This window comes from Juglans regia, chromosome 1 (genome assembly GCF_001411555.2).
Source record: "Juglans regia cultivar Chandler chromosome 1, Walnut 2.0, whole genome shotgun sequence".
Lineage (NCBI taxonomy): Eukaryota > Viridiplantae > Streptophyta > Magnoliopsida > Fagales > Juglandaceae > Juglans > Juglans regia.
Window position 1 is genome coordinate 4,906,929 of NC_049901.1, and position 12,604 is coordinate 4,919,532.

Here is a 12,604-nt window from a genome sequence, read left to right on the forward strand (position 1 = left end):
ACACTAGTACACACCATAAATCACATAAGTCTCATATTTGTTGAAATCTTATTGGCTAATGCAAAAAAGGGCTACACACCTGATCAGCTTTGAGCTTTTCTCTTTGGATCGTGGGCACAAATGGCCCAATTCATGTATATTATGCATCATGATGATTGATGCTAGCTTGCATGGGAAGCATCATGATGATTGATGCTAGCTTGTATATATGCATGCATGCATGCATATGTGTGTGTATAAAGGAACACAAAATAGTGGAGAACGTTGATGTCTGTCTAATAGAGGATCACAGTGAACTGTTGATGAGCGAGACGCTAATTAATAGGGCTTTGACGTGGTCTAGTTGCCTGCCTTAAAAAGCTATATATACGGGGGCATGAATATCTTTAGACTGTTTTTTAGTACCAAAGAGAACGAGCATGAATCCCATAGCCATGTAGTATTTAAATATGAATAGGTTACATGTTCAGCCTCAAAATATGGTATCATGCACAATAAATACAAGTTTTTTTTTCTTTTTAATCCGAACAATAAGTACTACAAGAAAGAAATGCATACATCCAAGTAGAAAAATGTCAAAAAGATCAAAATATGAGCAAATCCTAGAACAAGTCCCCTCGAGTAATACCAGTACTACTACATCTAATTAACACAGTACATTAAAGCCAATATCGATGTGAGCATGACAAAGAAAAATGCTGAATTAGCAGCTGCACAGAAGCATACTTTGCACTATTGGGTTGCATGTGGAGCCTAGTTTGTGACTAAAAAAGGCGCAATCCGTGAGTTTGTTCGATTGTCGCTCGACCTGACGCTCGAGTGAAACTCAAATTGTGAGTTCACTCAATGTGCGCTCGACAGTAGACTCGAGCGAAGCTCAACCTATGAGTTCGCTCGAGTCTCGTATGACGGTGGGTTCGAGCGAGACACAAACCCTAGTGTTCACTCGAACTGTGCTCGACATACTGTTCGAGTCAATATTCGTTGGTTGTTCGCTCGAGATACGCTCGACAATCCACTCAAGCGAATGACATATTTTTTGCCAATTAAGGTTTTTAGCGCCGTTTTCTATAAATATGTAATATTTCGATATTTTGGATGTGTGTTTCAGTAGTAAATAGGCAAAGTGTGAGTGCATATTGTGAAAGAGAAAAAGTCTTATAGTGAGTGAGTTGAGATTATGTGATTGTAATATCCTTTAATTAATAAAATCTATGCAGCTTTATGGATGTAGACACATTGCCAAATCACATAAATTATGTGTCGTGTGATCTTGATCATTGTTCCTTTATTTATTTGTCATTATTGGTGTGTATTTTTCACAACATACGCTCGCAAATTCAAAAAAAAAAAAAAAAAAAAGTACGCCACTGGATTCTATAAATCAAGTAGTAATATCAAGGCAAAAGTAATTGTCTATGACTGTTGAAAAAAAAAGGAATATTTAAATATATAGTTGTGGAAAGAAGTAAAATATAAGAATGAGAAATAAGTACAATTAAAGAAGTAAAAAAATGAATAGAGAATCCGTTGGTGAGTGTCTTGAGAAATTTAAAAGTAGGGAATGTGATTTTTGATTAGCTAAAATGAAGAACCTTGTTATTTTCATTTTTTTAATCAATTATTTTTTATACGGATCTCGACATCTAACCAGTCATGAGTAGTACTGTAGCCCAGCCTTTTGAGAGAGAGAGAGAGAGAGAGTTGGCATTAGGCAAAGCCATTTAGAGAAACAAATTAGAACAATTAGCATTGAACCATTGAAACAATTTGCGTGGCTTTATAATGATAATTCATATCTCACTGGAAAACAATGTTCCATCTGAAAAAAAATGGAGCACGCAAAAGAACAACAACTACAATTTAAAGATCCTTTGCTAATTAGTGTTTCTAGGTGATGCATTGTAGGAAGCGAAGTAGGCTTGTACAATTTGTGTTTCTACAATTAAAGTAATTTCATGGACAACACCTTTCAAAAGGAAGAGAAGTAGTCTCTGCTCATTGTGGCTAGCCAAGCTTGATCCTGAACAAAGCATGGAATAATTGTAGGCTTGTAGCCATCAAAGCGCATTATAAAGTTTGCTACCAGATATATCACCTGTTAATGTACTTGAATATTTATTCTGCCATGAATAGGCATTTACGTTATAGCATGGCTTCAGAAAGGCACCATTCATCTTCCTACACCATCACTTTCCCTCATTCTTTTATTAGACCATGAACTGGTTGTGCACCTTTTCGTCGATTTTTGGAGGAGAGAACTATACAAAGTGAAGCCACGCGAATGCTCCAATCCTTTGGTCGCCGAAATGAGGAGAATGACTTCCTACACAAAGACTTTTGGTCGTCCCATTCACAAGGTGGTGTACTTTCAGAAGCTAAGGGTAAAGGCTTTTTTGTTACTTTCTCATGGGATCAGCCATAGAAGGTATATATGTGGACTTCGATTGAGTTCATACTACAAGCGATTTAGAGGAGATTGGGTACTCGAGAAAGCATCTGTAGCAGTTGTAGAATAATATTGTACCATGAGCTTTAAAAATGTCGGTAAATATTTGGATTATATTGCCATTGGTCAAGGTTCTGTATTGTCAATAAGAAGGAAAAGTTGGCAGTCAGACCTGAGGGAAGCACCTCAATAGCAATGTGCAGAAACATTATAGGTACAATACAATTTGTTGTAGCACAACACAATTGGAGCACTGATCCAAATATAGGGGAAGCAATGGCTGCCTTCATAGGGGTTCAAGAAGCATATACAAGGAAGATCAGTAAAATTATTCTTGAAAGAGATTCCCTAAATACAATCAATTCCATCAACAATCCTCACAAGGCTATTAATGGGGAAACTGAAGGGATTGCTAGAGACACTAGATTTCTGCTCAAAGATCTACATGCATGGAGAGCTGTAAAGATACATTGATCTCAAAATCAATGCACGAATTTCATTGCTCAATGAGCTCATTTCAACCTAGAGTTTGGAAATATCCCACTCGTCAAAATCCCAAACTGTTTGCTAAATTTCCATAGTAGGAAATATCCACCCTCTTAAATGTGTATTATTAATATTTTTGTGTTTTAGTTGCTTTCCTTTATTTCTTTGTTGTATGGAACAGTTTCTGTTTTGGAATGAATCTATTACTTGCTGGGGGAAAAAAAAAAAAAAAGGACAAGTTGGTAGATTATGAGTCAGTCCCACTGGGCTGGGTGCAATCTTTGACGCGGAAATTCATTTGGATAGTGAGATATTTTAAGATATTCTGTGAATAGTAGTGAAAAAATATTAATAAAATATTGAATAATAGTGAATAGTAGTAAGAAGTAAGTAAAAAGTAAAAATAAAATAATGAATAGTAGTGAAGTATTCTCAGAATACCTTGACACCCAAGCCTAATAGTGGGTACTGAGAATACCTCTATACTATTTATTATTTTATTATTATTTTTCTCATACTATTTATTATTATACCTCACCACCCAAATGCAATCTTATTTGTTCACTTGTTCAGCATGCCATTGGTTTTTCATCTGGAACAAATTTCTGAGCAAATGTCTCTCAATACTCATTGAATGACACAAACTGAGCTGCAGAAAAGAATAGGCGTCGTTGAAAGGCAAAAATGGAACATAATATATGGCAACGGTGACTCAATAAGTAGAGGCACCCTCTATGGCAGACTCTATGCTCCATGGTAGATGTCTTTTTGCCCTTGAAATTTTAATGGGTCTCATAAAAGGTCCTGACTCCTGAGGGCCCAAAAAAAAAAATAGGAGGCAAATCAGGATGGGTCAGGCTGGTCCGAAGATAAGTCGGATTGAAATTGACCCGGATCTGTTGCTCGACTTTCCTTATCCTCAAATAAGACTTAAAAACAGAATGTTCTCTCTCTGTCTCTGTCTTTATATCAGTTTCTGTGTGTGAAATTAGGGAAAGATGTTATCAATGGCGATTCAACCAAGCCTCAATGTGTCTCTGAAGCCCTCGTTCCCTAGCCAAAACTTCTTCCTTAAACCCTTCGAAGAAAAAGCCTCAATCTTTGCAAGGCCACCTTCACACTCGTACTCCGAGTTAAAACGACTAAGTCGCCACAGTACCAGTCAAAGGACGAGAATCTTCAAACTATCCACCTCAGCGTCAACTTCGTCCGCTGAAGCAGCTGTCGCCAAAGACACTCTTGCTGATGATAATTTCTCTCCAAGTCCCCTCCAGATAAAGAGGTACTTTCACACGCACACACACTCTGTGTGTGTGTAGTTAATAGTTATTGTTTATTATTTTCTGGGAGCTATGTTTGTCCCCTGAGAAAATGAAGGAAAAGAAAATAGAAAACTCTTTCTTGTGGAGAAGGGGACTTTCAACTTCGTGGCATCAATTGTGTGAGTTCTAATAAGTGAAAGTTATGAGTTAACTAGTGAATTCGTTAATTTGTTCTGAATTTTTTTAATCACGCGAAATCTAGTGAATACCCAATTGAGAGCCCAATACAAGTCACCCATCTGCCACAATTAAGCAGGGGCATAAATTGAACCGTTCAAAACTGGCCGTTTTATTTTTCACGTTTTTTTCCACATTCACACAAAGCATCGGCCATTGAAGTGTTTTATGTTTTTATATATTTTTTTTATAGAAGATTGGGTTGGTTGTGAAGCCAACGGAGAAGCCGAGGTTAGTGTTGAAGTTCATTTGGATGGAGAAGAACATTGGCATTGCACTTGACCAGAAGATACCAGGACATGGCACAATCCCGTTGAGTCCGTACCACTTCTGGCCGAGGAAAGATGCTTGGGAAGAGGTCAAGGAGTTACTTGAAAGCAAGCCCTGGATATCTCAGAAGCAGATCATCATTCTCCTCAATCAGGCTACGGATATCATTAATTTGTGGCGGCAGAGTGGGGGCAATCTAGCATAAAATATTCATTGTAAGAGATCTTTGAATCTTCACCATTTTAGGTTTATATAGGTTGATCCTCCCTGCATGAATTTTTAGAATATTTGCTGATTCAACCTGTCGTGTTAAAGCCCTTTTTGAACTGCTTCTTGTTGAAGTAATTGGATTCATTTAAATATTTGCTGTTGCAAGCTGTGTAAGGTTCATTTCTCCATTTCATGCTGCTCCGTTTCCTCTCCTAAATATCTCCCCTCTCCGCAAACCATCTCTATGTAACATACTTTCACTTGAAACTCTGCTCCAGAAGCCTTCAGCTTTGATTTCAGAATTTCAACGTCTGGACAAGCCGTGTTGAGTAAAAATCTCATCCGACTTAATAATTCTTTTTATCCTTGCACTTCACTTCTAACTCACTGTTATCCTGCACTGCTTCAACAACTGATTTTATTTATTTTTTATTTTTTTTAAAAAAGGAGAGAAGATGACAGTTTTCCCTATATACGCAACATTGATGGTCCCCTAGGCTACACAGCAAAAGAAATATACATATGAATGGCATCCGACAGACATACAGGGAACCGGGAATTAAATTAAATCATTATTTCCATAACCCAGAACAAAATTAGGTAGTTTTGTAAGCAATATTTAGAACAGAAATCTGGAGATGCTAATGAATGCAAAAGGATGAACCAAATTGATAAACTAGATTGAGAAGTCTAACATCACGAGAAGAGCAGACAACAAGAAATGATGACCACTTCGATCAGTCCTCAAACTCATGCATGTGATCTAAAAGATAGTTAGCTGCCAGCTCCTCGTTCTTGTTGCATGCAAAGAAAACCTCCAATACTAGGGCTCGGTCAAAGCCCATAGCTTCAAGCTGCAAAAAGATTGCAAGTTAGTCAAGAATGCATGAATAGTCCTCCACATAACTTGTCTCCTGAGACTTGAGGTTCTACTGAAGAAAGAAATGATAAAACACAAACACAACAAGAGAATAAGCTTCTAAGACTTGCAATCATAGATGAAGAAGGCAACGGTAATGACAGTCATATACTGCAGACCGCACATTTGGGTTGACCTATCATATGAATAGGTCATCCAGACATTTTAGGGCAGAAAAAGGTGCATATATGATGGGTTAACAAAGAACCGAGTAAACAGGATGTTTAGTCCGATTACCTGACATTTATTAGAGAAGGAATAAATAGGATACAACTTGACAAGAGTTTCAAAGCATTGAGGCGCATGTCCCCTTACTGATTCTCACTCTTTAAATGCAACGACAACAGACAATTAGACGAGGAAAATTCGAAAATAAGAGTGGACAAACTTACACGTTCAATGGCTTGACGCTCCTCAGGGGTGACAGTCACAGCCTGTGGCACTGCTGAAGCCCCCTGACCCAGTAGGTTCCTGATTATAAATTAATATGCACATAAGCATCCATACATTCAATTATATAAACAAAAGACAACGTATAACACATGACACTCATCTCACCCTTCTCCTTCAACAGGTTCGTTTATCAGGCGCAAGAAATCAGTTTGATGCTCTTGAATCAGACGCATTAGATGCGGATTTTGCTTTCCAAGCTCTTGGAGCATAGGCTGCAATGGAAAAGGATGTCATAAGAAACCAATGTTAGAGAATATGTTAATTATATGACCAAATAGAAATGAACACATGACAAGAGTACCTGCAATATTTGAGGGTTTGCTTGCACCATAGTTCGCAAGGCTTGGAACTGAAATAATAAATAATAAATAAAAGCTTTAGGAACCTCAAGCAAGAGAGTAAACAATAAGCCAGACAGTCAGGTTAGAAAAAGAAAACCATAGAGAAGATACCTGTTGGCTGTTCCGCAAGAAGTCCAAGGTTCCAGCACTGGTGTTTGAACCCATAGTAGGAAGACCCTGGTGAAGGAAGATTAAGTCCTTTACTCAATTCCAGTAAAGTTCCTAAATTTTTGATAATAAGGTATCTACCTGTGGGAACAGATCTAGGGGGTTTGCATTGGGTCCACTAGTAGGTGCTGCTGGTTGTGTAGCCTGGGCAGGAGGGTTTACTGCCTGCCCACTAGTAGGAACTCGAGCAACCGGAGGAGCCTCAGCTTGCTCAGGAATGCCCTGAAATGTATCAAATTTCATCTTAACCTGCTGATATAACTAATAGAGAGAGATGCTTAACTTCCAATGTACAGAAATAGAGAAGTAAAAAGTATGATAGTAATATGAGCTATGTGTTTCATATTCATCATGGTTCTTACATTTGAGTACAGCAGTTGGTATTTAGGTTCGAGACAACACACAAGACAAGGTCCTAATGTAGTTGGCAAGAAACAGGATAAGTTACGCACTCAAATGCACAGAATTCCACCACTCATGGAAAATGGGCAGGATTTGCTCGTCAGTTTGGCTTCAAACATCCCCAGCTTAAGAACCCTAGTTTCCATCTGGTCTTCAGGTTTTTATTGGCAACTTTATTAACATTATGATGTTTAAATTCACGCCATGCAAAATCCTCGCAAAACTGTTTCCTCTTCTATTCGTATTGATACCAATGATGGCATTCCTCCATGACCAATTGCCCCACAAAAATGTAGCCTCAAAGCATTCTATCAGTACTCAATATCATCAAGCAATCTCAAACTACAGCAATATCATAACACAATATAGTATAATACCCAGTGTAGTTAATACTAATCAATCAAATATGTGAATGTATACAAGCATGTTAATTTTTTTTGTTTGAATATTTGTGACATAATATTGTCTCAGAAACAGATGTAAGCAAATAAAATCCAATTGATTAGGAACTTAGGGCTACCAAGTAAACTTTGACGCATTCATGAGAACAAATAAGCTTAATAGTCTACTAAAGCTTTAATTGGAGTCAAGGAAGAGCATCGTTATAATCTGTGGAGCCCAAAAAATGGCTTGATAAAACCTTAAGGTTTAAAAACAACACCCAATACAAAATGGTTTTAAGATTGATCAAAAGAACAAAGTACAATTCTAGTTTTTCTATTTGCATTGCAGATTGCAGTTCTCGGAGCCTGTCAAGAAAATTCTAGATGATTATAATCTCAGCGAAGAATAGACCCTGCAGTCATATAAGTATTATAATATTTACTACTGATAAAAAAAAGTACTATAATATTTATTAGCAAGATGACAGCTCGAAAAGAACCATAAGGGGGTCTTCCAACCTAAAATTAACCTTTTCATAGGCCCATTATTAGCAAGATAATACACTCTTAAAACCACATTGTACCAATATGCAACTTGACCATTCTTGAAAGTCATGCGGATAATGTAACAAGCCAATTATTAAATGATTTGAAACATGAACAGCTCGAAAAGAAAATATACTAACAACTTACAAACCAGATCCAATTACAAGGTGAACTACAGAACAAACAGCAAGCCTAAACACTGGGAAAAACCAAGAGTGGAAAAAGACTTACAGAATAAAGATATTCGACAGCTCTTTCAGGGTTGTTAAAAGCAGCACGTAAAGCACGTACAACAGTGTCTCGATCCCAGCTTCCTCCACCCATATCTAGAATCTGCTGAATGATAGCCTCTAAATTATTTCCTGCAACAAGATTTGACGCTGCTAGGCCATAGACATCTGGTTCTGAACTGCATAAAACAAAACAAGAATAAGAAAAAAAACATAGTCAAAGATATATCACATCATTCAACCTCACTTTAATTTGATAATATCAAGGCTTTTTTATAGGTAATTTCAGAAAATCATAACTGACTTTAAGTTCTCTAAATTATACAATCTGGAAAACACAGAAGGTTAAAACACAAGGTCTTAACTGTCATGCATGGGACTTCTATTCAGAAACTATGATTATCAATACTCACGAAGCAGGAAGGGCTGCAACAGGAGTGGTTTCGGGGGCGGATTGTGTTCTGCACAGTTCAAAAAAGAGAGGAAGAAAATTCAGATAAAAAAATAAAAAGAAACTGGGTTGACAATAAATAACTTCAAAATCATATTAAGCTTTGAAGAGAGTTTTTTTTTTTTTGGGGGGGGGGGGGGGGAGGCATGAACTCACGATACTGCAGTTGGCGGAGGAGGAGGTTGAGATGTTGGTGCTGCTGGTTGCGTTGAGGTAGGAGGCGAAGAACTTACAGGTTGGGCCTACACAGGTAAGTGCCTCAATTAAAGCAACTTCAAATGGCAATAATGACTCGAGTGCTGATGTTAACTATAAAAGAACTCAGCAGAATAGATTTAAACAGCATCATCCATACTTACTTGGCTTGTAGGCGCAGCTGTTGTACTTGAGGCTCCACTTGATGAGACCTTATTCTAAAATGGTTCGAACATGCATACATTACTAAGAACATTAAAGCAACTAACTCAAGGTCTCTATAAGAGAACCAACTTTAAAAAACTAAATTTTAAGAGCCTAGGAGATACCTGAATAGCTTTTTTTTTTTTTTTTCTTTTTTTTTTAAAATGCATCATATCTTGCAATGCACTAAGAAAACCTTCATCATTGAAATTAAAAAATGAAGGAAAAGAGTATATAAGTAATAAAATGAGAACTTTCCCCACAAAAAGTGAGGATTCTAGATTCTTTTTAAGTGGTTAGAAGCTAGGAACTTGTAGGGATATGAATGGCTATCAAGCACAAGGGTAGCTGCCTCAAGCAAAAAGATGTTGAAATGTAGGATCCCATATCCAAGCCACCCCTTCCAAGACTCACTTAATTGGGACATCCCAAGATAATAACCCTTTATCTAGGGGCATAAACTATGTCTAGGTTGAATATGATCTTTTTGCAGAACCCGTCCCAGCAATTAGAGAAATAAGGCTGTAATGAGGTAGGCAATGGACATAAGAGCAAAAAATAAATTTGTTTGTTGGCATAATAACATAAACACCGCATAGGTAATATACAGTTTTTAAATAGCCAGCCCCAACCAGAAGGAAAAAGGTGGTAATTAGGTGGTCTGCGCAAATTGGCCTTATAGTCCATAGCCAATGATTTACTAAAGCACGTGGATTTAGCAAAAATCTGTTCCAAGACAGTAGTCCAATTTTCTAGACAAAATTGAAACCAAAAAGACGCCTTGACTGCACCCCAAAATTTGAATCAAACATATAATGTTCTGTTGAGTTGATCGGATAGATAGCCCCTACCGGTAGGTGAATTGATATGCAAATAAGATAGAGGATTGATGAAAGACACTCTCATGGAGATTGTTTACTTGCCTTGAGTGAATCTTAAAAGGAAAACAGCTGTCTCCCCAACTTTCTACTGATTATACTTATATCAGTCATATCCAGATAGAAAGCATTGCAATTTCTTTTTCTTTTTTTCACTGCAACTTAATTTCTATTTCTCTTATGAAAATAAGTTCTACTTCTACCCTCCCCCCAAAAGAAAAATATACTGAGAAAAGAGAGTACACAATTGAGGCAAGAGAGTACACAATTGAGGCTTAACACTTGCTTTATCCACCCCCCCCCCCAGCAACAATAACAAAAAAAAAAAAAAAGAAGGAAGAAGAGCAAATCATCACACTGTTATGCAACTTGTTTATCAATAGGTAAAATCATGTGTCTCCACATGCCTTTCCTTCCTGTCATTTCTCAACTGAGAAAGACAAGCTCCATACGAGAGAAGCATATTCACCTTGGTTAACATGATGACAACAAAACTATTATCAGTAACTTTATTTTCTTCTAGTGTTGTGGCATCCTTCAGAACTTTCCCCTGATGAATAAGCATCTGTTGTGAGGCAGGATAAACATCAGAACCCTGTAGTGCCTCTATATTTTTCTTGACATCAGTAACCTGAAATATTATTTGGAAAAACAAAAGAATTGGAAAAAATGAACTGAAACTCATTACATAAACAGAAAATAAAAGTCGGTGAGGTTTATAACAAATTGAAATGCATATTATAAAGTGCACAAACAGAAAGTATCAATGGATAACCTTAGAATGGCTTCAATAACTCTTTCAATGGTAAAAACACATGCTTAAGTGTCTCTTAGAGATAAAATGCAGCAAAACAAGATTCTGGCACCTCTATTGTGCTATAGAGAGAGGAAGGAAGATACAAACTGCAATGTATCTCATTATTTTTCTCCTACCCTATGTCAATTTTAAAAATCTTGTCCTTGTTTTCCCGTGTGTATAGATATATATCCTAAAAGCTCTTCTGAATGTCCAGACTGCATCTAACCTATGCTTGTGATAAAAAGTGGTCTTCTGGGTTTCCCTTGCTGTATTGGTAATTGGAGTGATTCAACAATCAAGACAAACGAATGATTTTGTAGCTCGGAACATCATAGGAAAAAATTCCATGAAATGCCACTTGAAACTACACCACTTACTAATAGAAAAATTAAAATCTTCTTGATGGAGATATGTTCATATCGTGCTTACTAAGAACAGTAGGACACAGAGAAGAACGGGCATCACAGAACATAATCCCTTTTCCAGGTGGTAGTAGTTCACAATTTTTTTTAAAGAACATTCCCTTGGCCTAACTAGAGCACTACATCAATCCTTAAAGACAAACCAACAATGCTAACACTCTGGACAGGTTTTTTCAGGTTCAAAGTAGCTTAGTGCTATCACCAAACGAACCTTTAATATATAACTGCCACGAAGTGGCTTAGAGATATCACCAGACCAACACTAAATAATACAACTGGCACCTAATTCTGTCAAGAAAACACTTGAAATTAAAAAAAGTGAAGGTTTTCCATTCAGTACGAAATGCGACTTAATATGAATGCCGGATACTATAAAAAAAAGGTACTGAAAGCACGCCTAAACTAAACGATACAAGAATATCCCGTAATTGAAAATCGTTACGTACAAAAAATCCGAAATTGAACCAAGTTAAACAAAGCCAGTAATCTACAATTCACGCCCGGGGTACAATTTTGCGAAATTCAAGCATTAGTAACAAAATCATCACACGGTCACATAAAACCAACCACTAGGAAATATAAAAACCTAGCCTTCGTCTGCATAAATAACACGAGGACAGAAACCCTAATTCACAATTAACTTCAAGAGCAATACAAATAATACCCTAATTACACAACAATAAAAAAAAATATCATAAAAACTAAAAATTACAAAAATTAAGAGATCAAGAGATGCATCTGTACCGTGTCTTCGGGTTTCACTTCGACCTCGAAGTGAGTACCCTTGAGAGTCTTGACAAAGATCTTCATCTTCTTCTACGACGTCCGTATTGTACGGTATCCGATCCTCCAGCGCGTGTAGGACGTCACCGGCGGCGATACCCTTCAAACGTTCAGGACAGTAGAAGAGAGAGTGAAAGAAAGAGGGAGCCCAAGCAGGAAGTCACTGGAAGGACAGAAAAGTTGGACTCTCGGCTCTGCTTTTATGCCTAGATGATGGGAAATAATCGGCTACTGCCACTACGGTAATCTAAACCCTCTAGTCTAAAACAGAAATATTGATTAAAAAGGGATGAATTTGTTTCAAATTTAATTATAAATTATAGGAATTTTTATATAACTCATTACATCATTAATATAATAAATATTAATTCAGCTTAATTTTTTTATTCTTACTTTTGAGTGATAATACATCAATTTATAAAGTCTAGATAATAAAACTTGGATTTTTTTTTTTTAAGATGAGGACGATACTCTTATTTTATTGATTACCTTTATATGTGGTGGAATAAAATCGTG

General features: G+C 36.9%; 2 protein-coding genes across 2 annotated transcripts; one reads left to right on the plus strand and one right to left on the minus strand.

Annotated features, from left to right (window-relative positions):
* The first annotated feature begins 3,942 nt into the window (after nucleotides 1–3,942).
* On the plus strand, nucleotides 3,943–4,909 carry LOC118348481 (30S ribosomal protein 3, chloroplastic-like). The gene is made up of 2 exons (XM_035690238.1): nucleotides 3,943–4,242; nucleotides 4,628–4,909. Exons 1-2 carry the CDS (start codon nucleotides 3,943–3,945, stop codon nucleotides 4,907–4,909), a joined length of 582 nt encoding a protein of 193 aa, XP_035546131.1.
* A 530-nt stretch (nucleotides 4,910–5,439) lies between these two features.
* LOC108988169 (ubiquitin receptor RAD23c-like) lies at nucleotides 5,440–12,349 on the minus strand. The gene is made up of 12 exons (XM_018961316.2): nucleotides 12,050–12,349; nucleotides 10,554–10,715; nucleotides 9,167–9,220; nucleotides 8,964–9,049; nucleotides 8,770–8,817; nucleotides 8,358–8,535; nucleotides 6,877–7,017; nucleotides 6,739–6,804; nucleotides 6,588–6,635; nucleotides 6,392–6,498; nucleotides 6,226–6,304; nucleotides 5,440–5,768 (listed from the first exon to the last, which is right to left on the minus strand). The coding sequence occupies exons 1-12, from the start codon at nucleotides 12,113–12,115 to the stop codon at nucleotides 5,652–5,654; spliced, it is 1,152 nt and encodes a 383-aa protein (XP_018816861.1). The 5' UTR covers nucleotides 12,116–12,349; the 3' UTR covers nucleotides 5,440–5,651.
* Nucleotides 12,350–12,604: the final 255 nt, after the last annotated feature.

What these genes read in the sequence shown, in the direction of transcription:
- LOC118348481 (XM_035690238.1), top strand. Translation starts at nt 3,943, where the DNA reads ATGGCGATTCAACCAAGCCTCAATGTGTCTCTGAAGCCCTCGTTCCCT. An exon ending in TTCACACGCACACACACTCT is followed by an intron (nt 4,243 to 4,627) that starts GTGTGTGTGTAG and finishes TTTTTTTTATAG; the next exon opens with AAGATTGGGTTGGTTGTGAA.
- LOC108988169 (XM_018961316.2), bottom strand. Translation starts at nt 12,115, where the DNA reads ATGAAGATCTTTGTCAAGACTCTCAAGGGTACTCACTTCGAGGTCGAA. An exon ending in GTTGCAGCCCTTCCTGCTTC is followed by an intron (nt 8,536 to 8,769) that starts GTGAGTATTGAT and finishes TGTTTTATGCAG; the next exon opens with TTCAGAACCAGATGTCTATG. An exon ending in GAACCTGTTGAAGGAGAAGG is followed by an intron (nt 6,305 to 6,391) that starts GTGAGATGAGTG and finishes ATTTATAATCAG; the next exon opens with GAACCTACTGGGTCAGGGGG.